The 26544-nt window shown below is 38.1% G+C and overlaps 1 protein-coding gene across 4 annotated transcripts in view; it reads right to left on the reverse strand.

The window, feature by feature from the left end:
- The window catches only part of CNNM2 (cyclin and CBS domain divalent metal cation transport mediator 2), a 152047-nt gene that overhangs the window by 49952 nt on the left and 75551 nt on the right, over positions 1-26544 (reverse strand). The window contains exon 2 of one of the 4 annotated variants that reach the window (XM_037805075.1): positions 5318-5414. The exons of the other annotated variants lie outside the window; for them this stretch is intronic. Coding sequence (XP_037661003.1) covers positions 5404-5414 — 11 coding nt within the window. The 3' untranslated portion in view covers positions 5318-5403. Of the gene's footprint in view, positions 1-5317; positions 5415-26544 lie in introns of those variants that run through there. 4 annotated transcript variants of the gene reach the window in all.

Here is a 26544-nt window from a genome sequence, read left to right on the forward strand (position 1 = left end):
CTATTTCTTTCCCTCCCTCCCTATCATCCATCATCTATTGCTCTGTCATCTGAACATGTGAGAGTTAGCTGCACACATCCTTGAGCATTCACTATAATTCACGTATACACTTCCCATGAACAAGAACATTCTTTCATGCAATCCCATTAAGCACAGCTAAGAAGTACAAGAGATTCAACAATGATACAAAGCTTACATTCTATATTTCCTTTTCCTTATGTCTCAACTGTGTCCCTTTGAGCCACCTGTCCTCTATCCTCCTGTCCCATCCAAGTTCATCCTTAGTATTCAACTGTCATCTAGTTAGACTGACTTTTTTTTTTTTCTTCAGTTGTGGAAACATATATACAGCCTAAATCTTCCCATTCCACTCCCTCTCTAGCCTTTCATTAGTAGGATTAATCACGTTTAGAATGTTGTAATGCTCTTTCCCACCATCCATTACTAGAAATTTCCCTTTACCTCAAACAGCAACCCTACACTTATTTCTTAACTCCCCATTGCCCCTTCCCCTGTTTCTCTTAACCCAAACTCTAGTTTTCATCTCTATGGTTATGTTCTCTGATAATTTCTTTCTGTTTACTGTGGGGCTTAAAATTAACCCCTTAAATCCATATCAATCTTGTTTTTCTTTGATACCACCTTCACTTCAATAGGACACATAAACTATGTTCCTATATTCCTTCATTCCCCCACCTTTATATAGTTGTCTAAAATTACATATTTTACACTGAGTTCAAAATCACTGATTTGTCCTTAGAGTTTGTGCATTTTATATCATGTAGAAAGTAACTAGTAGAATTACAGTTCAAAAATTATTGACTTCTATTTGTATTCCATTGTGGTTGGAGAATGTGCTTTGAGTATATTCAATGTTGTTTTTTTTTTTAATTTCTTGAGGCTTGTTTTATGTCCCAACTTATGGTCCCTTCTTGAGAAAGATCTGTGATCACTAGAGAAAAGTGAGTGTCCTGGTGATTTGGGATGTAAGGTACTATATATGTCTGTTAAAATTCTCTATATCTCTTTCTCCTTTCCCTGTCTCTCCTCCAGCAGGGCTCCCCTCAGAATCTGAAGTAGGGCAGGTCTTTCATCGGCAAAGTCTCTCAGCATTTGTTTGTCTGTGAAAAATTTAAGCTCTCTCTCAAATTTGACGGAGAGTTTTGCTGGATAAAGTATTCTTGGTTGGAAATTTTTCTCTCTCAGAGTTTTAAATATAATGTCATGCCACTGCCTTCTCGCCTCCATAGTTGCTGCTGAGTAGTCACTACTTAATCTTACGTTGTTTCCTTTGTATGTGGTGAATTGCTTTTCTCTTGCTGCTTTCAGAACTTGCTCCTTCTCTTCAGTATTTGACAGTCTGAACAGAATATGTCTTAGAGTGGGTTTATTTGGATTTATTCTATTTGGAGTTTGCTGGGCATTTAAGCTTTGTGTATTTATATTGTATAGAAGGTTGGGGAAGTTTTCCCCAACAATTTCTTTGAATACCCTTTCTAGACCTTTACCCTTCTCTTCCCCTTCTGGGACACCAATGAGTCTTAAGTTTGGACGTTTTATTTTATCTATCGTATCCCTGAGATCCATTTCCATTTTTTCGATTTTTTTCTCCATTCTTTCTTTGTTCTTTCATTTTCTGTTCTGTGGGCTTCTAGGACACTGAGATGTTGTTCGGCTTCCTCTAGTCTTGTATTGTGAATATCCAGAGTCTTTTTAATTTGGCCAACAGTTTCTTTTATTTCCATAAGATCTTCTATTTTTTTTATTTACTCTTGCTATGTCTTCTTTATGCTCTTCTAGGGTCTTCTTTATGTAGCTTATATCCGGGGCCATGGTCTTCTTGATGTCCTTTAAATCCTTTGCCATGTTTTCGTTCCTTGGTAGATCTTTGATTAACTTTGCGAGGTATACTGTATCTTCTGATATTTTGGTTTGTGTGTTTGGAGTTGGATTCTCCATATCTTCTGGTTTTATCATATGCATTAAGATTTTCTGTTGTTTTTGGCCTCTTGGCATTTGTTTTGCTTGATGGGGTTCTTTCAAGTTGTAAAGAAAAAGGGATATCGATCTAATTTTTCAGGAGCACGGTTTGGTGACGTACACTTTCTCTAACTAACCAGCAGATGGCGTCTGTAAGTCACCTATATCCCTCGAGTCAGTTCTCAACCTTTTTTCCGCTTTGTGTGGGGAAATGATTCTTGTGGGTTCAGTTGGAGAATTCAGTTTGGGTGTGTTGCTGGAGCTGTCCGCCCTGAATGTGGGGCATGTGTACGGGTAGCCAGGGAGGAAGGGCAGTTCTAATGTTCAAATCCCCCAGGATCCCGGAGATTCAAGGCCGCCGCACAAGTCTAAGCCTTCATTTCAGTTCAGCCCCAGCCTCTCACTCTCGCTGATTCATAAACCACCGGACTTAGCGTAGCATCCCTGTGTTCTCCGAGAGGATCCCCCCTCCCAGCCGCGCTCCTCCAGTAGCTCAGCCAAGGGAAGGCTGTGCTACGTCATCAGTGCGCGCCGTCCCACAAGGGAAGCCCCGGGCCGCCGGGCTGTGTGGCAGCGCACTCCCAGCCCAAAGCAAAAATGGCCGAGCGGGCGTCTCAGCCCCCTCCTCCTCACACAGTTCCTCCTTCCCAGCTCCGGGACAACTGGCGGGGCTTTGGGCTGTGGGCATGGCCCCGGGCAGGAGTTTATCCAGCCCTCTGGGGGGCCAGCTGCTAGCCATGGGGTTTCTTTCTGCTTCCGGCTCTCACCTCCATTCCCCCGAACCCAAGGGTATCTGCTGTGGGCTATCTTCCCGGCCAGACAGCAAGAGGCCAGCCCAGCCCCTCTTGCTGTGTTTTTCTGCGTGGTTCCCACAATTGCTACTGGAGCCGCTCCTTTTTTTTTTTTTTAAACAGCCAGCTGGTCTCCATACGCTGAACCCTGGCTTCCCCAGCCCGCCACGCGCAGCGGGTCTTCCAGCCAGCTTACTCACTCGTTTCAGAATGCCGACTCCCGGTTTCACCAAGTATACGGCCCCTCTGGAGCTAGAAGCCCTCAGCCAGTTGGTGCATTGCTGTAACCGGTATTCTAGGTCACTTTCTGGTTTTTAGCTAGTGCTTTTCACGGAGGCGTTTTTTTCGCCCTGTCTCAGCTAGCCGCCATCTTAGTTCCTTGTCTCCTTTACTCTTATTCTTCCTCTGAGATGCAATTCAAGTATCATCCCATCCTGGAAGTCTTCCTGACCTCACTTGTGCCAGCTGGGTTTGCTGTCCCTCCTTTGTGTTCTCATAAGACCATTTCACAGCACCAGAGCATTTATTATTCTGTATTATTATTTTCTGTCTTCCCTACTACACTGTGAGATTCCTGAAGGCCAAGGTTGTCTTTCGTATCTATAGTCACAAGCTAGCATGGTTCTTAGTATATAACACTCTCAGTAAGTGTTGAATAAATAACTCAAACTAATCATAAGAAAGTGGGGGGAAGGAGAAGAAATGAAGATTAGGGGAAAATGGTATTATCTTCACAAGCTTTTGTCATAAGAGGAGACTGTTTTTAATCCCGCAATATAATGCAGTAAAAGAGGCTAATCAATGACTGCTGGTTGATTACAATTTTAGGAGTCATTTCCCAGAAGAGTGAACAATTGTCATTTATTTGACTATAAAAGACACTCATTTCCTATTGAAATCAATTGTACTGATTTTATAATTTTAATTCCTATCAGTACCAAATTCTAGAAAAGTTACCATAGGAGGTTGTCCCCAGATGAGGCCAGTTTGAACAACAGGTATGAATCAAACCCTGTGCTCTTCCCTGTTGAACGTAAGAATAGCTTTAAAGAATTTTCACTGTCTTCCTAAACACACAATATGAATTCAGCCTGGAAACCAAAACATTCAAATATGATGTCAAGGGAAAAAAAAAATGTATTTACTGAATGAATGAATAAGCAAATGAGTGAATGAATGATCAAAAGAGCTCAATGTTTATTTGCCTACGCAAAGAGCCTTACATATAGACCAGTCTCTTTTGAGGGACCTGCCCCTAAGTAACAATGGCAACATATCTTAAGCTTTCTGTGAGTAGGGACCAAAACTGCCAGATCAGAGCATCACCTTGACTCCTGACAATGTTCAGAAAATCTAGGTCATCCTTGGCCACTGATCCCTCACCAAAAACTCATAGTTTTTAAAGTTCAAATATCTGTGATGGGACCTGTGCCAGTTTGGAAATACTATGTCCCCCAAGAAAAAGCCATGATCTTTTAATCCAATCTCATGGGATATTGGAATTAGGTTGTTTCCATGGAGATGTAACTGACCCAACTGTGAGTGACACCTTTGGTTAGAGTGTGACCTCTGACTGAATGTTCCCATGGAGGTATGGCCACGCCCATTTAGCATAGGCCTTGATTAAATCACTGGAGTACTTTAAAAAGACCCACACAGACCCAGATGTTTGCTGCAGCTGAGAGACATATTTTGAAGATGGCCGTTGGAAGCTGACACTGACATTTTGGAGAATGCCATTTTGAAACACAACCTGGGAGCAAGCAGATGCCAACAACATGCCTTCCCAGCTAACAGAGGTTTTCGGACGCTATCGGCCATCCTTCAGTGAAGGTACCCTGTTGTTGATGACTTACCTTAGACACTTTATGACTTCATGGCCTTAAGACTATAACTTTGTAACCAAATAAATCCCCTTTATAAAAGCCAATCCATCTCTGGTGCTTTGCAAAACGGCAGCATTAGCAAACCAGAACAGGACCCTAGAGAACAGTCAGGAAGTAAGAGTTTAAATATTGAAATTAGACTGCTCTGGGTTTGGATCATTTGACGCTGCTACATACTGCTTGTGTGACCGAGGACAAGTCATTTACCCTCCATTGACCTCTCATTTTAATCATCTGTAAAATAGAGATAAATCCTAAGTTCACTATGAAAATTGAACAAAAAATTTAGAATTTAACACAGTACCTGACACAAAGTAAGTGCTCAATAAACAATGATGAACTTTTCTCCTGGTTCTGGAAACAAAAAATCATCTCAAATGTTCACATACAAATAACTTTTTTAATGCCTACAGAAAGAGCATCTTGGGATCACTGTAAGGATTGTTCAAGTACAAGAGCTTCTTTGAAAATACAGATTATAGGCTTCTATCAAACAATATGATTTATATTGCCAGAGGATTCATTCTTACATATAGGCTTGTTTTGTTTTAACGTTCTTCATTATAGCAGTAATACAAATTGTTCACCTGTTTCTCAAAACCAAAATTTTGCAGCTAGGTGGATCAAATGGGTGATGGAGATTGTTCTCCCTCTCCGCTCACCTCTAGAAGTGGTTGCTCCCGCTTACTGGATGAGGCAGTGGGGAGGGCGGCCCATGAAGGAAGCTTGTACAGCCACTGCCTTTGTCATATTTCCTCTGTGAAGAAACAGAAGACTTCAGTTCCTGGGAATGGATATGCTCTAGAATAGAGAACTAAGGAACTACTTTGTATTTTCCTAGGAATCTCATCTCTCTATGTGCATAGCTCCATTGCAGCAGAACTGTCACCTTTTTTTTTTTTTTTTTTTTGCATCTTTGTCAGGAAACTGGAGCGACAGTAAATACAAGTAGCTTGCAATACACAGTAAATTGAAGAAACTCAGCACAGCGCAGAAAAAGGCTCAAAGACTGAGGGAAGGAGAAGAGAAAACCAAAGAATAAATTCTACACAATAACTGTACCAACTCTGGTATTTGCAAAGATACTGCAGATTATGTTTAAGATCAGAATTCATTTGAGGTCATAGAGTCTCTTCTGATGCTGATCATGGATTCAATTCATTCAACAAAAATTTTTATTGAGCACTCACTACATGCTAGACACTGTGCTAAACACTAAAGAGTAAAACAAAAACACCCACAAGTAAGACCAGTCCTTATGTCAAGAAGTGGGAATCCAGTGGAGAAGACAAAGCAAGTAAAATTATGTTGTATTCCCTCTCTTAACCGACCTTCAGTAACAACCTGCTGATTAACTGACACCACCTGTTTTCCCTGTAAAACAACCGACTAGCCCACAGCACACTGAATGCTTTTGGCTAGTAGGTTTCTACCTGGATCCTGCAAACTCTACTCCCATAGATTAAGTAGAATGCTTACTAAGAGTTTGCTTATTTCTGTTTTCAAATCTTTTTGTGACATCTGTACTTAATGCTGCAAGTATATAATTTAAATATTATAGAAACTTAGAATAAAGGGAGAGGTATTGTTTCTATGAAGATTACAATGACTCTCTGGAAAGAATCAGTAAAAGCAAATTGCTTTTAAAAAAGACAAAAAACAAAAAAAAAAACACCTGCTATTGAATTAGGAGTGGGTAAGACAAGCATGAAAGGTGAGGAAAAAAATCTAGAAAGATTCTGCACTATTGCTTTGAAAATGTCATTACATTCTTGCTCCCTTTAAAGTGAAAAGAAAACCAGAAATTAGACAAAATATGCTATGGATGTGGTTCATACAGGAAAACAACAATTAGCAAAACCATACTCAAAGAAAATGCCCTGGTCCTACATCAGAAAAATGGCAATACCATGTTTTAATACCTGTTGAAATAAACTGATTCAATGGTTACTAAAACCATTAGGGGAAAGATTGATGGAGAAAAGGATATTTATATGGTGTTAAAGTGTCACTCCAGAGATTACTGCTAATCCCAGAGGGGAAAACAGATCTTTACAATGGAGACAACTGGCAGTCATCACCTTAATCAAGTGGTCAAATCTAACATCACGGAGACTGAACAACCAAACATGTGACTCCCAATGTGATGCTCTAAAGCACACTTCATTCTTATGAAGTATTCTTGCCAAAAGTGTTTAACAAGAATTTGGACCTAAATTCCAGTGTAGAGGAAATACAAAAGATAGAGAAATGAGTTAAAGGATACCGTGAGAAAACAGTCATACGAATCCAAAATGAAGGACACTCTACAACGAGCCTGGTTTCTTAAAAAGTTGTCATTATTCATTTTGTTTGGTGTTATAATGGCAATCTGGTTATGTAAGAAAAAGCTTTTTAAAAAAATTATGAGGGCAAAATGACATGTCTTGAGTTTATTTTAAAATATTTTAGCAAAGAAAAAAATGAGGCAAAGATGTTAAATTTTGGTTACTATTGAATCTGGGTGGTGGGTATATTGTGGATCATTGTCTATGTTCTCTGCCTTTGTATATGTTTCAAAGTTACAAAAAGTAGAAAAAAGACAATGTCATGAAAAAAAAATGAGGGGACTATTCTAACTTAAGAGACAAAACTGATGTAACAACAAATGCAATGGACACTGGGACAGAACAGTCTCTTTAACAAATGGGGCTGGGAGAACTGGATATCCATATCCAAAAGAATGAATGGGGCCTGCTACTTCACACCCCATATAAAAATTAACTCAAAGGGGATCAAAACCTCAATATAAGAAACAGTACCATAGAACTCCTAGGAGATAATGTAGGGAAACATCTTCAAGACCTAGTATTAGGAAGTTGCTTCTTAGACCTTACACCCAAGGCACAAGCAACGAAGAAAGAAACAGATAAATGGGAATTCTCAAAATCAAAAGCTTCTGTACCTCAAAGAAATTTGTCAAAAAGGTGACGAGGCAGCCAACGCAATGGGAGAAAATATTTGGAAACCATGTATCTGATGAGAGATTGATGTCTTGCATATAGAAAGAAATCCTACAACTCAATGACAATGGTACAAACAGCCCAATTATAAAATGGACAAAAGATATGAAACGACATTTCTCTGAAGAAATACAAATGGCTAAAAAATACATGTAAAAAATGTTCATCTTCATTAGCTATTAGGGAGATGCAAATGAAAACCACAATGAGATATCATCTTACACTAATAAGAATGGCTGCCATGAAACAAACAGGAAACTACAGATGTGGGAGAGGACATGGAAAAATCAGAACTCTTATTCATTGTTGGTGGAAATGTATAATGGTACAGCCACTCTGGAAGACAGTTTGGCGATTCCTCAGAAAACTAGATATCAAGTTACCTATGATCCGGCAATTTTACTTCTCGGTATATACCCAGAAGATCTGAAAGCAGTGACACGAATAGACATTCGCACACTGATGTTCAATAGTGCCATTGTTCACAATTGCCAAGATATGGAAGCAATCCAAGTGTCTTTCAACAGATGAGTGGATAAACAAAATGTAGTATATACATATGATGGAATACTACACAGCAATAAGAGGGAATGAGGTCTTGAAACATGACAACATGGATGAACCTTGAAGACATAATGCTGAGTGAAAAAAGCCAGGCACAAAAGGAGAGATGTTGTATGTTACCACTAATGTGAACTCCGTGAACAATGTAAAATAAGTGTCTTATAATATTGAATATAGGGATCCGAGAGATAGAAGCTAGTGAAGGGGGAATGATAATCTAATATGTACAAATATGATAATGAGGGTGAACTTCATGGTATGGGAATGGACATGTGTGATATGGTTCATTAATGGGATTGTAAGTATCAGTGCCTCACTGAAGGCAAACATATTCAAAAGTGGTTGTTTAAAGGCATATAACCCACAGAGTAGCATTACAAACATAAATAAGTTTTAGCAAAAAAAAAAATGCAATACACAATCCTTGACTGGATCCTTGTTAAGGAAAAAAAAATTATACATAACACTGAGGACAACTGAGGAAATCTGAATACAGGCTAGATAAATGGTTTGTGAGAATTAGAACTTTCTTAGGAGCAATATTGGAATTAGGGCTATGTAGGAGATGTATGCTGATACATTTCAGGGTGAAGCGCCATGATGTCTACAACCTACTTTGAAATGATTCAGGAAAAAAATGAATTATCAAATACATGTGATAGGTATATGTTCATTGTACTAGTCCTTCAGCATCTATTTTTTTTTATTAAATTCAGTTTTATTGAAATACATTCACACACCATACAATCATCCATGGTATACAATCCACTGTCCACAGTATGATAACATAGTTATGCGTTCATCACCACAATCTATCTCTGAACATTTTCCTTACATCAGAAAGAACCAGAACAAGAATAAAAAGTAAAAGTGAAAAAAGAACACCCAAATCATCCCCCCATCCTACCCCATTTGTCTTTTAGTTTTTATCCTCATTTTTCTACTCATCCATACACTAGATAAAGGGGGTGTGATCCACAAGGTCTTCACAATCACACTGTCACCCCTTGTAATCTACATTATTATATAATTGTCTTTAGGAGTCCAGACTGCTGGGTTGGAGTTTGGTAGTTTCAGGTATTTACTTCTAGCTATTCCAATACATTAAAGCCTAAGAGGTGTTATCTATATAGTGCATAAGAATGTCCACCAGAGTAACCTCTCGACTCCATTTGAAATCTCTCAGCCACTGAAACTATTTCGTCTCATTTTGCATCCCCCTTTTGGTCAAGAAGATACTCTCAGTCCCACGATGCCAGGTCCACATTCATCCCCGGGAGTCATATTCTGCACTGCCAGGGAGATTTACACCCCTGGGAGTCAGGTCCCACATAGGGGGGAGGGCAGCGAGTTCACCTGTCGAGATGGCTCAGTTAGAGAGAGAGAGGGCCACATCTGAGCAACAAAGAGGTACTCAGGGGGAGACTCTTAGGCACCATTACATACAACTTTAGACTCTCCTCTGTGGTAATGAGCCTCATAAGGGCAAGTCCCACGCTCGAGGGCTCAGCACATCAAACCGCCAGTCCCAATGTTTGTGACAACATCAACACCAGTCCAGGTGAGGATGTCCAACACATCTGCACCTTCCCCCAGATCCTCGGGGCTGGGGAGGGGGAGGCTGTAAATATATTTTTTATTATCTGCCCAAATTACCCTGGGATATGTCACTGTTTCACTCCAGCCTATACTAACCTACCGTATCTCACTTCCTATTCAAAGTTCCATGCAATTGTGGTGTTTGAACAAATCAACTGTAGAGTTGTACCGTTTAGAAAATTTAGATCCTGTACCAAATAGATATCTATTCCCTTGGTCTCATATGGAAGTTCAAGTTTTAAAACACAATCAGTTTCAACCTTTACCCTTTGGCCTGGCTTGCCCTGGTCTTAACCAGACCTGCTTCATTCATATCACTAATTGAAGTCTGGGCTCTTTTTCAGCTTTTTTTTTTTTTTTTTTTGACAGTGGCTGTATGCACTAATACTGACATTCGTATCTGCCGAACTCTAGCTCTGAGTTTCAGGTGTCTCAGAGATACAGCATCTCTAGTTTTTAACATTTTCATAATCAGAAGTGTCAAATAATTGCAAATGTGTTTTATTTCAAAATAACATATTTAAGACAAGGCATGCATAATCTTTTATGATTCCATACTTCAGCTAACTTTGTTGTTTAATGAACTCACTAAGGGTAAGAGTGGAGAGCAGGTCCAGACAGTGGTGTGTTGATAAATATTTAACAGACACTCTGAAAAAAATAGCCCTGATAAGCCAATTTCCATGGTGTAAATATTCCCACCATGGCTGATTTCAAATTACCAACACAATGCCACTGAGCACAGAGTTGAGTAAAGATGAGTACAGTCAGTTTTCAAGCAGATAGAAGCCAGCTCCAGCACAACCACCAGATCCATATCACATCAGGGAGACATTTCAACTTTAACAAGAGAAAACAAAGAGAAGATAGTTTGCAGAAAAACAAAATAAAATGCAAGGTCAACAGCTGAAGATGGGGGGCCAAGCAGGCAGAAGTTTGAGCAGTGGAGGAAGGGGTGTTGTGAAGATTAACTAAATTACATTAAAAATGTTCAGCACAATGCCTGGTACACAATAATGGCTAACTTACTGAGCACGTCCTATTACTGTTTCCTAACCTTATCTATTACCTAAAAGGTTAACTCATGACTTTAAGACTACAGTGGTGGCCCCTGGGCAGGGGGCAGAGACCAGTTAGCTTGTGGACAGAGGGGGAAGGATATACTTGAGTTTTGAGCCTTTTAAATTTTCAATAATGTGAATGTATTTCTTTTTTTCAAAAAAATAAATGAAATTTAAATCTGTACAAATCTTAGCACAGTATCTTCAAAGAGTTCTGTTCTTCCCTTACCTTAAGCCACTAACCTGAAACAACTGCAGTCGTGTATTCTTCCCTATCATTCCCAATGTAAGAAAAGAATTTAAAATCAACTGCAAACCAATAAGAAAAATCCTAAATCAACATACCCAACTGCAGTTTCACAGTTCTAGTTAAAACGTGGAGACATCAGAATTTCGGCTGCCTCAGCACCCACGATCAAATTCACCCGAAGTCTTTAATCACCCAAAATGCTACATTTCACCCAAAAATGCACATATTCAACAAATCTTTACTGAGCACTTGCTATGTATTTGGCCTTAGGAACACAGAGATGAATATAACCCTCTCCCTGACCTCAAGGAATTCTAATTTGGCCTTGGAAAATCTCCTTTACAAGAATTTATCTAATCTTTAGGCTGAAATTAGAGGCTATCCTTACTTAAAGTAACAATACTTTCTAGCAAATTTCCTAAAAAACATATTTTGTTAAATAAATCCTGTTTTGAAACCATAAATTAGTTGTACGCTTGTGGGAGAAAGTCCATAGACAAGGGATAACAATAAATTCTTAGATTATTAACAGTTTTAAGTCCAACTCTCTGCAGGACTCCATGTCTCAATAGCAAGAGTCAAGTGAAGCAGCAGTCAAAAGGGAATCAATGCTTGGAGTAAGACAACCCCTCTGCAGGTCAGGTCTCCTCCATCATTAAGAGTCAAGTGGGAGCCCCAGAACTCTGTGCTCCTGGCAGCACCACTTCTCTCCTTCCTCCTCAACACTCACAGCCTCTTCACCAGGGTCTGCCTTCAAATCATCAAGCCCTTTATGTCAGAAAGAAACCCAGGACTCTAAGGTTGTCCTATGTCGTTCCCCAGCTTCGAATGGTTTCCTTACATGCAGCGTTCAATAGTACTCTGCTGAGGACTCTGGGGCATCCTCTACCCATCTCCCCTGGAGTCTCCTTTGTGTTGCTTTCTCTTCTCCAGTAACTCTCCGCTGTGAGTTCTAGTCTCTTTGGCCTCCCTGACTTCCCAACTCTGTCTCCTCAACTCAGAGCGACCTCCAGGCTTCCGTTTGGATTTGTACTCCCAAGTATGACCTCCAGATAGTGAGCTGGAGGCAACCATAGGGCTCGCCTTCTCTCAAGGATCACTTTGAGATCTGCCTGTTGCCCAATGTTTGAAAACCGTTGTTGCAATTTATTTTGTATAGTGTTTTAGTTGTTTAGAGGAGGAGGATAAATCTTGGCCCTGTTATTCAGTCATAGCCAGAAGTAGATGTCTCTCTTAATGTTCTTATTTTCCATCCTAACTTGGTCACTTTCTTCCATGGCCATTCCCTGGGCCTTGTCATTCACAATTACTACAACCCCTCCATTATCTCAGTTCCAAACATCAACTCCCCAACTACCACCTCCTATATTTTCAGACAACTCCTGTCAGTACCCAAACTCTAACAATCATTTGCCTCACTTTCAACTCATCATACCGACCACCCTCATGCCGTCTTCTCTCTTCCAATCCAGGGTTAATTCATTCCATAGTCCATCATTTTAATCAGACCCTCAACTCCCTTACCCTCTCACCTTATCTTACTTGCCTGACTAAACCACAATCCTGGTTAAATCTAACTCTTTGCCTTTCCTTGTTTGCGCCCTTGCAGCTGGACAAGGCTGGAGAAAAAACCCACCACCTTAATGGTTTGCTTTAAATTCACTAACTCAAGTGAGCCCTTAATGCTACTTAATCCTATTATTCTCCCACTCTCCTAAAACACTATTTCACACTTTTTCTTCTCTCTTCAAAACGACACTTTCTCCATGCACCTTACACTCTCAATTGTTTAACTTTCCTTCCAATTCCACTGGGAAAACTGAAGCTATCAAAAAAGAACTTTCTCAAGCTTCCATAACATCTACCCATCTACCTTCATCCGTACCCAAATATATTAACCTTTTACTATGGACAAATATCCTTACCTTTAGCTAAAGTCGTCCCCTTTCTTGTGTTCTGGATCCCTCTCACTCAATATCATTACTCAAGAATTTTCTTCTCTCTGTCTTGAATTATCTGTTTGTTTGTTTTTTAATTTCTTCAAGATCATTTCCACTAGCATTAACATAGGTTATAATTGCTCCCACTGCAACAAAACAAAAAGAAAAACTCTTGATGTCACATCTTCCTCCACCTACAACTTCCTTCTTCTGCTCTTCCTTACAGGAGAATGTACAGGAGCTATTTGAACCTGCTATGTCCAACCCGTCTACTCCCAATCTTTTTTTTTTTTAATTTTGTTAAAGTTTATTCAGGCAATAAATGATTTGTGAATCAGGCAGTTAAACCAAAAGTAGTAAGGAGCTCCCTCCCAATCTTTTTTGACTCTACTCCAATAAGGTTTTCACCACCATCACTTCTTGGAATTTCTCTTATCAAAGTCACTAATGACCTCCAAGTTCCTAAAGAAAATGATAAATTCTCAGTCCTCATCTTTCTTAACCTTTCAGCAGCATTTTACACAGTTGATCACCCTCTCCTCCTTGAAATACTTTCTTCACTTAATGTCCAAGATACAATACTTGTCTGGTTTTCCTCCTACCTTTTTGATAGTTCCATCTCAAGTTTCCTTTCCAAGTTCCTCTTCATCTCCTCAACCTCTAAACACTGGAGTACCTCCCAGGACTCTTCTTAGTCCTCCATTTACTTTCCCTCCCTCGGTGAGCTCATCCAGTGCTTTGGCTTGGTTAGCCAGGGATACATCAAGAGATGAGATGACTAATACCTCAGAGGAAAATGAACACACAGAGAAAAATATGTAGCTATCATAGGGGCACAACTGCTACAGAGAAAAACAACAAATCAAATCACGTACATCAGCCAAAACCAAGTTAATGGACCAGAATGAAAAAGAATAAAACAAGCATATTACATAGAAGATATAAGGGATCCTAACAAGAACCAGGAACAAGAACAGATAATATGAAAAGAAGGAAAATAAATAAACAGAAAACCTGAAATAAAATGGCTAAAAAGTAAAAATAAAGCAGTATTTTATGATTCATATAAATGAATTGAACTCACTTACACTTTGAGAATGACTTAATAAAAAGATATAAGTAATATATGCTCATTGTAGAAAAACCAGGGGAAGTAATTTGAAAAGCAAGAAAAGTCTAATGAAATTTTTTAAATCACCCATAATCCCATCTTTCACACATTTTTCTCTGACAAACTGTGTGAATTACATACTTTTCCCACCCAAAAAACCCTACATTTTTCCCCATTTAAGTCTTGGAAATCTTTCCACATCAATTAATATAGAACTTCTATACTGAATTTTAACAGCTGAAAAGTAGTTCTATCTATATATATCTAATAATTATGGCTATGTAACAGTGTATGTAATTCCTCTAGGTTAGACATTTCAGCTGTTTCCAATGTTTCAGTCTTTTTTATAATGTTTGATACTTGCTCCAGGTAAGGCCGTATCTTCCCTGGCTGCTACATCCACCTCAATGGGATTTAGAAGAGCAACACACGGTCAGCCTGCCGCTTCCATCACTGGGTTCTCATTCTCTACAGGAATAATTCCCATCACCACATTAAAAAGCTGCTCTCTCCCATGTTTAAAAGAAAAAGCTTCTCCAGATTTCCTGTCTTCCTTCCTGCTATTGCTCCATTTCTCTACTTCTCTTTAAAGCAAGTCCCTTGAAAGCACTCTCTGTTCACTGTGTCCATTTCCTCTTCTCTCATTTTCTCTTCAACATGCTCCAAATTAATCTTGTCCCAATGAAACCAAAGAGTTATGCCTCTGACCTATTTATTAAGAGAAGTGTAAAATGCTTAAGGGAATCTGATACATTAATCTGTAAGTGCGGTTTGAAACATTTAAGAGACTGAGTTTATAAAGGTGTCACTAAAAGAATTTCATTCGTCAAATTAAAAGCTAATTGAGCAAAGAACAAGCAAATATGCGTTTTTAACATTAACACAAATATAACTAGATTTTTCACTGGACTTACTAGATTTTTAAGTTGCGTTCTGAGGTTTAAAGAACAAAATTGTAAGTGTCACTGTGTCCGGCACAGTGGAACCAAAGAGCCTAGATTCAAATTCCCACCCTGCTTTTCAACACTAGGCAAGTTACTTGAACTCTTGTGTCTCAGGGACCTTGTCTATAAAATGAAATAATAATAGTACCTGTATCAAAGCCCTTGTGAGGATTAGGTGGCTTAATACATATAAAGCACCTATATTATATATATAGAACATGTAAGTGCTCTATAAATGGTAGCTATGATTATTGTTATCAATTGACATCACCTAACAAGACTAGGAATTCCATGAGAACATGGACAGTGTCCTAGCATCCAGCACACTGACTGGTACCCAACAGGTGCTCAATAAATGTTGCCTGAATTTAACTGTCTAATGCCAAATTCTAGCTGTTAGGTCACGGGTTTTGAGCGGTAATGCATAAAGGGAATCAAGTATGCTAAATGGCAGAAACAAAAATTAAAAGGCCAATGAAGTGGTGTTCCAGAAGCAGAAGAGAAGGGAAAGGGGGCAGAAGCAATAATAGAGGAAATAATTAATGAAAATTTCCCATCTCTTATGAAAGACATAAAATTACAGATCCAAGAAGCGCGGTGTACTCCAAACAGAAGAGATATGAATAGGCCTACGCCAAGACACTTAATAATCAGATTATCAAATGTCAAAGACAAAGAGAGAATCCTGAAAGCAGCAAGAGAAACGCAATCCATTACATACAAAGGAAGCTTAATAAGACTATGTGCGGATCTCTCAGCAGAAACCATGGAGGCAAGAAGGAAGTGGTGTGATATATTTAAGATACTGAAAGAGAAAAACCACCAACCAAGAATCCTGTATCCAGCAAAGCTGTCCTTCAAATATGAGGGAGAGCTCAAAATATTTTCTGACAAACAGACAATGAGGGACTTTGTGAACAAGACACCTGCCCTACAGGAAATACTAAAGGGAGCACTACAGGGTGATAGAAGACAGGAGTGCGTGGTTTGGAACACAATTTTGGGAGATGGTAGCACAACAATGTAAGTACACTGAACAAAGGTAACTATGAATACGGTTGAGAGAGGAAGGTGGGGAGCATGTTAGACACCACAAGAAAGGAGGAAAGAAAGACTGGGACTGTGTAACGGTGAAATCTAGAGTATTCAACAATTGTGATAAAATGTACAAATCTGTTCTTTTACGAGGGAGAACAAGCAAATGTCAACCTTGCAAGGTGTTAAAAATGGGGAGGCATTGGAGGAGGGATGCAATCAGCATAAACTAGAGACTGTAACTAATAGAATCATTGTATTATGCTTCCTTTAATGTAACAAAGGTGATATACCAAGGTAAATGCAGATAAGAGGGGGTGATAGGGGAGGCATGTTAGACACTTGACATTGGTGGTATTGTCTGATTCTTTATTCTACTTTGATTTAAGGTTATTTTTCCTTTTGCTGCTTCCTAGCTGTCATTTTTTTTTTTCCTCTTTCTTTTGCCTCTCTACCTTCTTTGACTCTCTCTCCTGCCTTGTGGAAGAAATGTAGATGCCCTTATATAGATAGTGGTGAAGGTGGTGAACACATAAATGTATGACCATGCAGAGAACCATTGATTATTTACTTGGGATGGAATGTATGGTGAGTGAACAAAACCATATTAAAAAAAAAAATGGGTTGATGACAAAACCTCGAGGGCAATATACTGAGTGAAATAAGCCAGACACGTAAGGACAATTATTGCAGGGTCTCACTGATAGGAATTAATTATAATATGTAAACTCATAAACATGAAATATAAGGTACCAAGATATAGGACGAGGCTTAAGAATGGGGAGTGGTTGCTTAGTATGAGCAGAATGTTCAATTAGAATGAACTTAAATGTTTGGAAATGAACAGGGGTGTTGGTAGCAAGATGTGAGAATAACTAACAGCGCCGAATGGTGTGTGAATGAGGTGGAAAGGGGAAGCTCAGAGTCATATATGTCACCAGAAGGAAAGCTGGAGGTCAAAAGATGGGAATGTATAAAACTGAATCCTATGGTGGGCAATGTCCTTGATCAACTGTACAAATACTAGAAATCGCTTCCATGAACCAGAACAAATGTATGACAATACAATTAGAAGTTAATATTAGAGGGGCATATAAGGAAGAACTATATACCTATTACAAACTATATACTACAGTTAGTAGTATTTCAACATTTTTTCATAAACAGTAACAAACGTACTATATCAATACTAGGAGTCAACAATTGAGGGGGGTTGGTTAGGGATAGGGGAGGATTAGAGTTTCCTTTTCTTTTTTTCATCTTTTCACTTTATTTCTCGTCTGGAGTAATGAAAAGTTTCTAAAAATTGAACAAAAATTAAGTGTGATGGATCCACAGCTGTATGAGGGTACCCAGGGGCAAGTGATTGTACAGTTTGGATCTTTGGATAATTATATGGTATCTGAACAATCTCAATAAAAATGAAAAAAAAAAAAAAAGAAAAAAAAGGCCAATGAAGAACAAGACACTGAAATTTAATACAGTCAAAAATATTGTTTCTTGAAATGGTTTTCACTTTCTCTATGAGTTTCTCAAGGTCCAAATTATATTAAAGGAATTTCTATTAGGGGCTGGATGGTAATAGCTGATCTAGATCTAGACTCTAGATCTAGAAATATACAGATTTAACACAGATTTAGAGACTTCCCCCCAATAAATAAAATCTAACACAGTTTACTCTAGAATTAATTACTTTAACTTTTTCCACCCACCAAAAGTTGTTTCTGAATTAAAGTACAATACAGCCCTTAACCCATTCAATACAAGGCACCGTTTTTATTTTCCATTGCTCTTGCACTTTTCCAGCAGTTTAGTCTCATTTGGGTTAATTACCAGTACTCCAGATGGAAAATATTCCTCGTAGGTTGTTCCATTCACAGCCATTTAGAAAGCACTGCTTGCGTCAGGCTGTTTTCTGCTTGGATAAAGGGGGCTGTTACTTCAAACCCCAATTTTTCTTGATGTCCTGCAGTCACACCTCACCTAGTACACACTGTGCTTGCCTTCTACTAATGACTTTTCAAAGCAAAATGCTTTATCTAACTCACCAGGTTAGCAGATTGGCCTTTCCCTAGAGTACAGATTAAGTCCATGCAGGCCATAAGTCCATCAACAGACATCTGACAACTGCAGTAATAGTAAGAATAATTCACAATTATTGAGAGTCCTCTATATGTCAGGCACAGTGCTTGTAAATATCTCATTTAATTATCCCAAGAACACCCTGAAGAGATTATTATTAATCTTATTTTATAAATGGTAAACTAAGATTCCTCGGGGTTCTGGCCTCCCCTTCATTGGGTTCTAGTAGATCAATCAAAGGAGTTTCTTCTTGCAGAATATACCCCGAAGAGCTAATATCCTCATTTTATAAATTAAGAAATTGAAAATCAAAAAGTATACAACTAAGAAGTATAGAGAATTAGAATTCAGATCTGTCTGGTTCCAAAATCCATACTGCTGATTATTTTGCTATGCTATATATACATGTTAAAGCCTTTCATAGAACTCCTTTCTACTCTTAGCTAAGGAATGAAAAATATGACTGAAAAGACTCTGTTTTCATTGTATTTCTCTTTTTATGTTCGAAGAAATATACGGAAAGGACAGGAGAGAGAAGAACAGAAAGGCTAAGGTAAGGTAAATTCTCTCTCCAATAGGTCTTAAGCACTTCTCTACAACAGCAGACTACACCAAATTGGCTAGAGTTACAGTGAAACGTCATTATGTACTGAACCCTTTCTAGAACATTCTCCAGTGCTTTCAGATAAATAAATTCAATATTTCTGCAATTCAACCCAAGATTTTTTTCTTAAAGCATGTATTAAGTCATCTGTTCTCTCAAAACCCTATCATAACAGGTTGTTCTATAATATGGATCCTTCAATGCTCTAATCAGGTCAGTTCTGATTGATATTATCTTTAGAAGATCTCATTCTACAATTCTTACTGCTAGAAAATATTTTCAAAATTCAACCTAGTATTTAATGTTTGGTTACAACTTAAATTGTATATAAATTCAAGGTGCGTTTTTTTGGTTGGCTGTTTTTTTTGTTTTGTTTTGTTTTGTTTTTTTGGTATTTGCTTTGTTTTTTAAATTGAGCTCAGAATTTACAACGGGAACTTCAAAGAGCATTCATATATTTAGAAATAATTTATCTAACTTTTTTTGTGGGATGAGCTCTATTATTTTTTATATCATATTTTTTATTGTAGAATATAACATATATACATAAAAGCTTTCCAGGTGCAATTTAACAAATAGAGACCAAATTTCAAAGACTATTTTAGGTTACAGTTCCAGTTTCAGTTACTTCCTTATTATGAAATATATATACAAAAAGGTATAGCTTCAAATTACAATTTAACAAGCAGTTATAGAACAAATTTCAAAGGATGCTATGGTTTACAGTTCCACCATTTCAATTCTTTCCTTCTAACTATTCTAATACCCTAGCAACTAAGAAAAAAGAAAACCATATAAAGATTCAGTATTCATAATCCTTTGTTAAATTCCACATTGTCTGTTGCTACCCCTCCTCTAGTTTAATCACTTTCCTGATCTTCAGGGATGTCTAGGCAGTGACCACCCTAACCTGTTCATGTTGAAAAGGGCTGTCAACTTTATGAGCAAAGGGGACACATCTAGTTCAAGTTCTTGAAGAGGCTACTGCCTCTGGGTTTCGGGACTTAGCTGGCATAGAAGCACTCTGAAGGATTTAAGTTTCAGAAGAATAAACTTAGTGAGTGAAACTTTTATAGAGTCTCAGATAGGGATCCGGGTATTCTTTAAGGTTTTCGAGATTACTGTTGACTTGGGTTTACCATATTGTGGTCATTTGGCATATCTAGGTGAAGCCTGCATAGGAGTAACCTCCAGGACAACCTCCTGACTCTATTTGAATTCTTTTAGCCACTAAAACCTTATTTTGTTGCTTTTCTTTTCCCCCTTTGGTCAAAAAGGCATTCTCAGTCCCTCAATGCCAGGGTCAGGCTTATTCCCAGAATCCACATTGATTTTACATTGTTCAGATAGTTCATAGAAGTGGTAACATAATCTCTCTCCTTTTGTGTCTGAGTTATTTCACTCAGAATTACATCTTCAAGGTTCATCAATGTTGCCATATGTTTCAAGATCTTGTTGCTTCTTACTGCTGCGTAGTATTCCATCGTATGTATATACCACGTTTTGTTTATCCACTTACCTGCTGAAGGACACTTGGGTTGTTTCCATCTCTTGGCAATTGTGAACAATGCTGCTATGAACACTGGTGTGCAAATGTCTGTTCATGTCACTGCTCTCAAATCTTCTGGGCATATACCGAGAAGTGGAGTTGCCAGATCATAGGATAATTCAACATCTACTTTTCTGAGAAACTGCCAAACTGTCTTCCAGAGTGGCTGAACCATTAGACAGTCCCACCAGCAATGAATACAAGTTCCAATTTCTCCACATCCTCTCCAGCATTTGTAGTTTCCTGTTTGTTTGATGGTAGCCATTCTTACTAGTGTAGGATGATATCTCATTGTGCTCTTGATTTGCATGTCCCTAATAGCTAGTGAAGATGAACATTTTTTTCATGTGTTTTTTTTAGCCATTTGTATTTCTTCTTTGGAGAAATGTCTTTTCATATCTTTTGCCCATTTTATAATTGGGCTGTTTGTACTATTGTTGAGTTGTAGGATTTCTTTATATATGCAAGATATTGGTCTCTTATCAGATACATGGTTTCCAAATATCTTCTCCCATTGAGTTGGCTGCCTCTTCACCTTTTTTGACAAATTCCTTTGAAGTACAGAAACTTCTAAGCTTGAGGAGTTCCCATTTATCTATTTTTTCTTTCATTGCTTGTGTTTTGGGTGTAAGGTCTAAGAAGCCATCTACTAATACTAGGTCTTGAAGATATTTCCCTACATTATCTTCTAGGAGTTTTATGGTACTGTTTCATATACTGAGGCCTTTGATCCACTTTGAGTTAATTTTTGTATAGGGTGTGAGGTAGGGATCCCCTTTCATTCTTTTTGTTTTGGCTACCCAGTTCTCCCACCCCATTTGTTGAAGAGACTGTTCTGTCCCAGTACAGTGGATTTGGGGGCCTTATCAAAAATCAGTTGACCATATATCTTAGGGTCTATTTCCAAACTCTCAATTTGATTCTGTTGATCAATATGTTTACCTTTATGCCAGTACCATGCTGTTTTGACCACCATAGCTTTATAGTAGGCTTCAAAGTCTAGAAGTCTAAGTCTTCCCACTTAGTTCTTCTTTTATAGGATGTTTTTGGCAATTCAAGACCCCTTTCCCTTCTAAATAAATTTGATAACTAGCTTTTCCAAGTCTGCATAGTAGGTTGTTGGAATTTGGATTAGATTTGCATTGAATCTGCAAATTGGTTTGGGTAGAAGTGACATCTTAATATTCCGTCTTCCTATCCATGAGCATGGAATATTTTTCTACCTATTTAGGTCCTTTTTTATTTCTTTTAGTAAAATTTTGTAATTTTCTGTATAGAGGTCTTTTATGTCCTTGGTTAAGTTTATTTCTAGGTACTTGATTTTTTTAGTTGCTACTGTGAATGGAATTTTTTTTTTTTGATTGCCTCTTCAGTTAGGTCATTATTAGTGTATAGGAACATTATTGACTTATGTGCATTAATCTTACATCCCACCACTCTGCTGAATTTGCTTATTAGCTCAAGTAGCTTTGTGGTCTAATTCTCAGGATTTTTCAAATATAAGATCATATCATCTGCAAATAATGACAGTTTTACTTCTTCCTTTCCAATATGCATACCTTTTATATCTTTATCTTGGCGAATTGTTCTGGCTAAAACTTCTAGCACAATGTTGAATAATAGGGATGACAGTGGGCATCCTTGTCTCATTGCCTATCTTAGGCGGGAAGGCCTTCAGCTTCTCATCATTGAGTACTATGCTGGCTGTGGGTTTTTCATATACTTCCATTATCATTTTGAGGAAGTTTCCTGAAATTCCTACCTTCCGAAGTGTTTTTATCAAAAAGAGATGTTGAATTTTGTAGAATGCTTTTTCAGCATCTATTGAGATGATGATTTGATTTTTTCCTTTTGATTTGTTAATGTGTTGAATTACATTAATTGATTTTCCTATGTTGAACTACCCTTGCATGCCAGGAATGAACCCCAGTTGGTTGTGGTATATAATTCTTTTAATGTGCCTTTGGATTTGATTTACAAGTATTTTGTTTAGGATTTTTGCATCTATATTCATTAGGGAGATTGCCTATAGTTTTCCTTTTTTGAAGTGTCTTTATCTGGTTATGGTATCAGAGTGATATTAGCTTCATAAAATGAGTTAGGTAGTATTCCTTTTTCTTCAATTTTCTGAAAGTTTGAGCAAGAATGGTGTCAATTCTTTTTGGAAAGTTTGGTAAAATTTCCCTGTAAAGCCATCTGGCCTGGGCTTTTATTTGTAGGTAAATTTTTGGTGACTGATTTGATCTCTTAACTTGTGATTGGTTTGTTGAGGTCTTCTAATTCCTCTTGGGTTTCCTCTAAATTGTATAGCTTGTTGGCATATAGTTGCTCACAGAATCTTCTTACAATTTTTTTTATTTCTTCAGGATCTGTAGAAATTATCCCCTTCTCATTTATTATTATGTTTCTGTGTTCTCTCCTTTTGACTGTGTCAGTCTAGCTAAGGGTCTGTCAATCTTGTTGTTATTTTCAAAGAACCGACTTTTGATTTATTCTCTCTATTGTTTTTTTTGTTCTCCATCTCATTTATTTCTGCTTTAATCTCCGTTATTATTTTTGTCTACTTGCTTGAGGGTTAGTTCTCTGATCATTCTCTAGCTTCTTCAGTTGCTTAGTTAGGTCTTTAGTTTTAGCTCTTTCCTGCTTTTTGATATATGCATTTAAAGCTATAAATTTCCCACTCAGCACTGCCTTCACTGCATACCACAAGTTTTGATATGTTGTGTTCTCATTTTCATTTGTTTCTAGATATTTACCAATTTCTCTTGAAATTTCTTCTTTGACCCACTGGTTGTTTAGGAGTGTGTTGTTTAACCTCCATATATTTGTGAAAGATCTGGTTCTTTGGTGGCTATTGATTTCTAGTTGCATTCTATTGTGGTCAGAGAATGTGTTTTGAGTAATTTCAATCTCTTTAAATTTATTAAGACTTGTTTTGTGCCCTGGCATATGATCTATCCTGGAAAACATTCCATGGGCACTAGAGAAGAATGTATATCCTGGCACTTTGGGATATAACAATCTATATATGTTTATTAAGTCTAATTCATTTATCATATTGTTTAGTTTCTCAATTTCCTTATTGGTCCTCTGTCTAGTCATCCTATCTATAGAAGAGAGTGGGGTATTGAAGTCTCCCACTACTATTATAGTCATGTCTATTGCTCCCTTCAGTTTAGCCAATATTTGTCTCATGTATTTTGGAGATTCTTGTTGGGTGCATAAACATTTATAATTGTTATTTCTTCTTGGTGAATTATTCCTTTTGTTAATATATAGTGTTCTTCTTTATCTCTTATGACATCTTTGCATTTAAAATCTATTTTGTCCAATGTTAGTATAGCTACCCAAGCTTTCTTTTGATTACAGTTTGAGTGGTATATTTTTTTCCATCCTTTCACTTTCAGTCTCTGTGTGTCCCAGGGTCTAAGATGAGTCTCTTGTAAACAACATATTGCTGGATCATATTTTTAAATCCATTCTACCAGTCTGTATCTTTTAATTGGAGAGTTTAAACCATTCACATTCAAAGTTATTACTGTGAAGGGAGTTCTTAAACCAGCCATCTTATACTTTGGTTTTTAGCTGTTAGATTTTTTTTCACCCTTTCTCTTTTTTTTCCTTTAAATCGCCCTTACCAATAACTCTCCAGTTCTGTGCTCTTCTCCAGACTTCTCTCTCCATTCTTTTTTTCTCAGTTGGTAGAGCTCCCTTTAGCATTTCTTGCAGGGCAGGTCTCTTGTTAAATTCTCTTAGCATTTGTGAAAATTTTAAACTCTCCCTTAATTTTGAAGGAGAGATTTTATGGATAAAGAATTCTTGGCTGGCAGTTTTTCTCTTTCAGAATCTGAAATGTGTCATACCACTGCCTTCTTGCCTCCCTGGTGCCTGCTGAGTAGTCAGTACTTCATCTTATGTTGTTTCCCTTGTATGTGGTGAATTGCTTCTCTCTTGCTGCTTTCAGAAGTCCCCTCTTCAGCATCTGACAATCTAGTAAGTATAACTTGGGATAGATTTCTTTGGATTTATTCTTTTGGGAGTTTGTTGGGCATCTTTAATTTGCATATTTATGTTGTCTAGAAGAGTTGGGAAGATTTCCCCAACAATTTCTTCGAATACTCTTCCTAACCTCTTCTCTTCCCCTCCCGGAACACCAATGATTCTTATATTCGTGTACTTCATGCTGTCCATCATTTCCCTGAGCTCCATTTCAAATTATTTGATTTTCTTCACCATTCATTCTTTTGTGCTTTCACTTTCCATCACCATATCTTCAAGGTCACTAATTCATTCCTCTACTTCTTCAAATCTGGTGCTATGTGTCTCAAGAATCTTTTTAATTTGATCAACAGTATCTTTTATTTCTATAAGAGCTGCTTTTTTTTTTTTTTTTATTTACTCTTGCAAATTCTTCTTTATATTCTTCTAGGGGCTTGTTCATGTCCTTTATATCCTGAGCCATAATACTGATATTTGTGTGTACTTCTTTGATTAATTGCTCCAAATTTTGTGTCTCTTCCAGATTTTTAATTTGTTTGTTTGGCCTGTCCGTATCTTCTATATCCTTCTAGTGCTCGAAGTTTCTGCTGGCTTTGGGGCATTTGCTTATCTTGATAGGGTTATTTTGGGAAGTGCAGAATTAATTGAGCCTTTATACATAATTTGGTTTGCTGGAGTACAGATTCCCAATTCTACCAGCAGGTGGTGCTCTTGAGGCACAGCTTGCTGGAGTGCAGTTTCCCTAACCTACCAACAAGTGGCACTCTTGAGGTACAGCTTGCTGGGGTGCAGTTTCCCAAACCTACCAGCAGGTGGGGTCTCAGGTAGGGCTTTCCCAAACTTCTCCTGTGCAGTGGGCAGAATCCAAACCTGGTGGGGAACCAATCAGTGCAGCGATCTCCATGTGCTCTGGGGAATCCTGGTCCTAGGGCTACAAGGTGGGATACCAGCAAGTAGGCAGGGAGCCTGATTAAGGGCACCCTGCAGATGGGATATGAGCCCTGCCTGCCAGTTCTCTGCCTGCCTTGCACCCATGAGTCTGTGGGGTGTGGGAGGGGCTCCTGATCACTGGTATGGTGCCTCTCCCTTCCCTGCTTCTCGCTGTTGCAACCCCCCACCACTTCCATTGTGGGAAAGCAACCACCACCTGCTGGGTTCCCTCATGGGAGCTCCCCACTGTCTGGCTATGGAGGATCAGCCCCAGCAAACTATGAAGGTAGGCAGATGGAACTGGAGAGCCACTGCTCACTCCCTTTCCCAATGGCGGTTTTGCTGCTGCTGGCCTGGGTTGGGGGGAGCAATCCAGATGTTGAACACATTCATCAAGTCCCTCAAGCCACCATCTCTCCTCCATTTTTGTTGGGTGCCCCCTCCACATACTGTGGGGGACCCTCTATGGCCAGTCACACCCAGAACCACAGTCCCTGGTGTCCTCTGGCCCCTTTCTAGTTAGTTTCACCAAGGAGGAGGAGCCCATTTCACTCACCTAATCCACCATCTTCCTGGAAGACTTGAATTCCTTTTGAGTTCAATTCTTTAATGTCTCCAACATCCAGAAAAGTATATTAAACATTCCCAATCTAAAAGATTTGGTAATGGATAGTTGTGATGGTGGCACAAGATTGTGAATGTAATTAAACCCTGAATTGTATACTTGAAAGTGGTTAAAATGGGAAAAATTATGTTGTATGTATGTTACCACAATTCAAAATTTTTAAATAAATACTACATTTGATCTTAGCCAAAAGGCCAAAAAGCAATAAAATTTGTAAATAAATAAATACTCCCAATCTGAAGTCTACAGGTATACACTGCAATTTAATTGCCTACCAAAAAGTTCCAACTTATCTACAAGTTTACAGTTTAAAAGTGTTTATTAAATCGAGCCCAAATAATGTCCTAATCATATAAATTAACAACTTTCTAATTCAGAAAAGGATTGAGATGAAATTTATTTTACTAATCAAATGATTTGTTTAGATATTAGATACTAATAGTATAAACAAATATACTACAAATCTGTTGGAGAACATTTCAAATAGATAAGAGAAAGTTCATTTTAAAGTTTGATACCTATTGCACAAAACTGCTTTCTAGAGAGAGTGCAAGACAAAGTCTATTTTTCTATACCCTCAACTTTGGATTTT

The sequence above is a fragment of the Choloepus didactylus genome, chromosome 15 (genome assembly GCF_015220235.1).
Source record: "Choloepus didactylus isolate mChoDid1 chromosome 15, mChoDid1.pri, whole genome shotgun sequence".
NCBI lineage: Eukaryota > Metazoa > Chordata > Mammalia > Pilosa > Megalonychidae > Choloepus > Choloepus didactylus.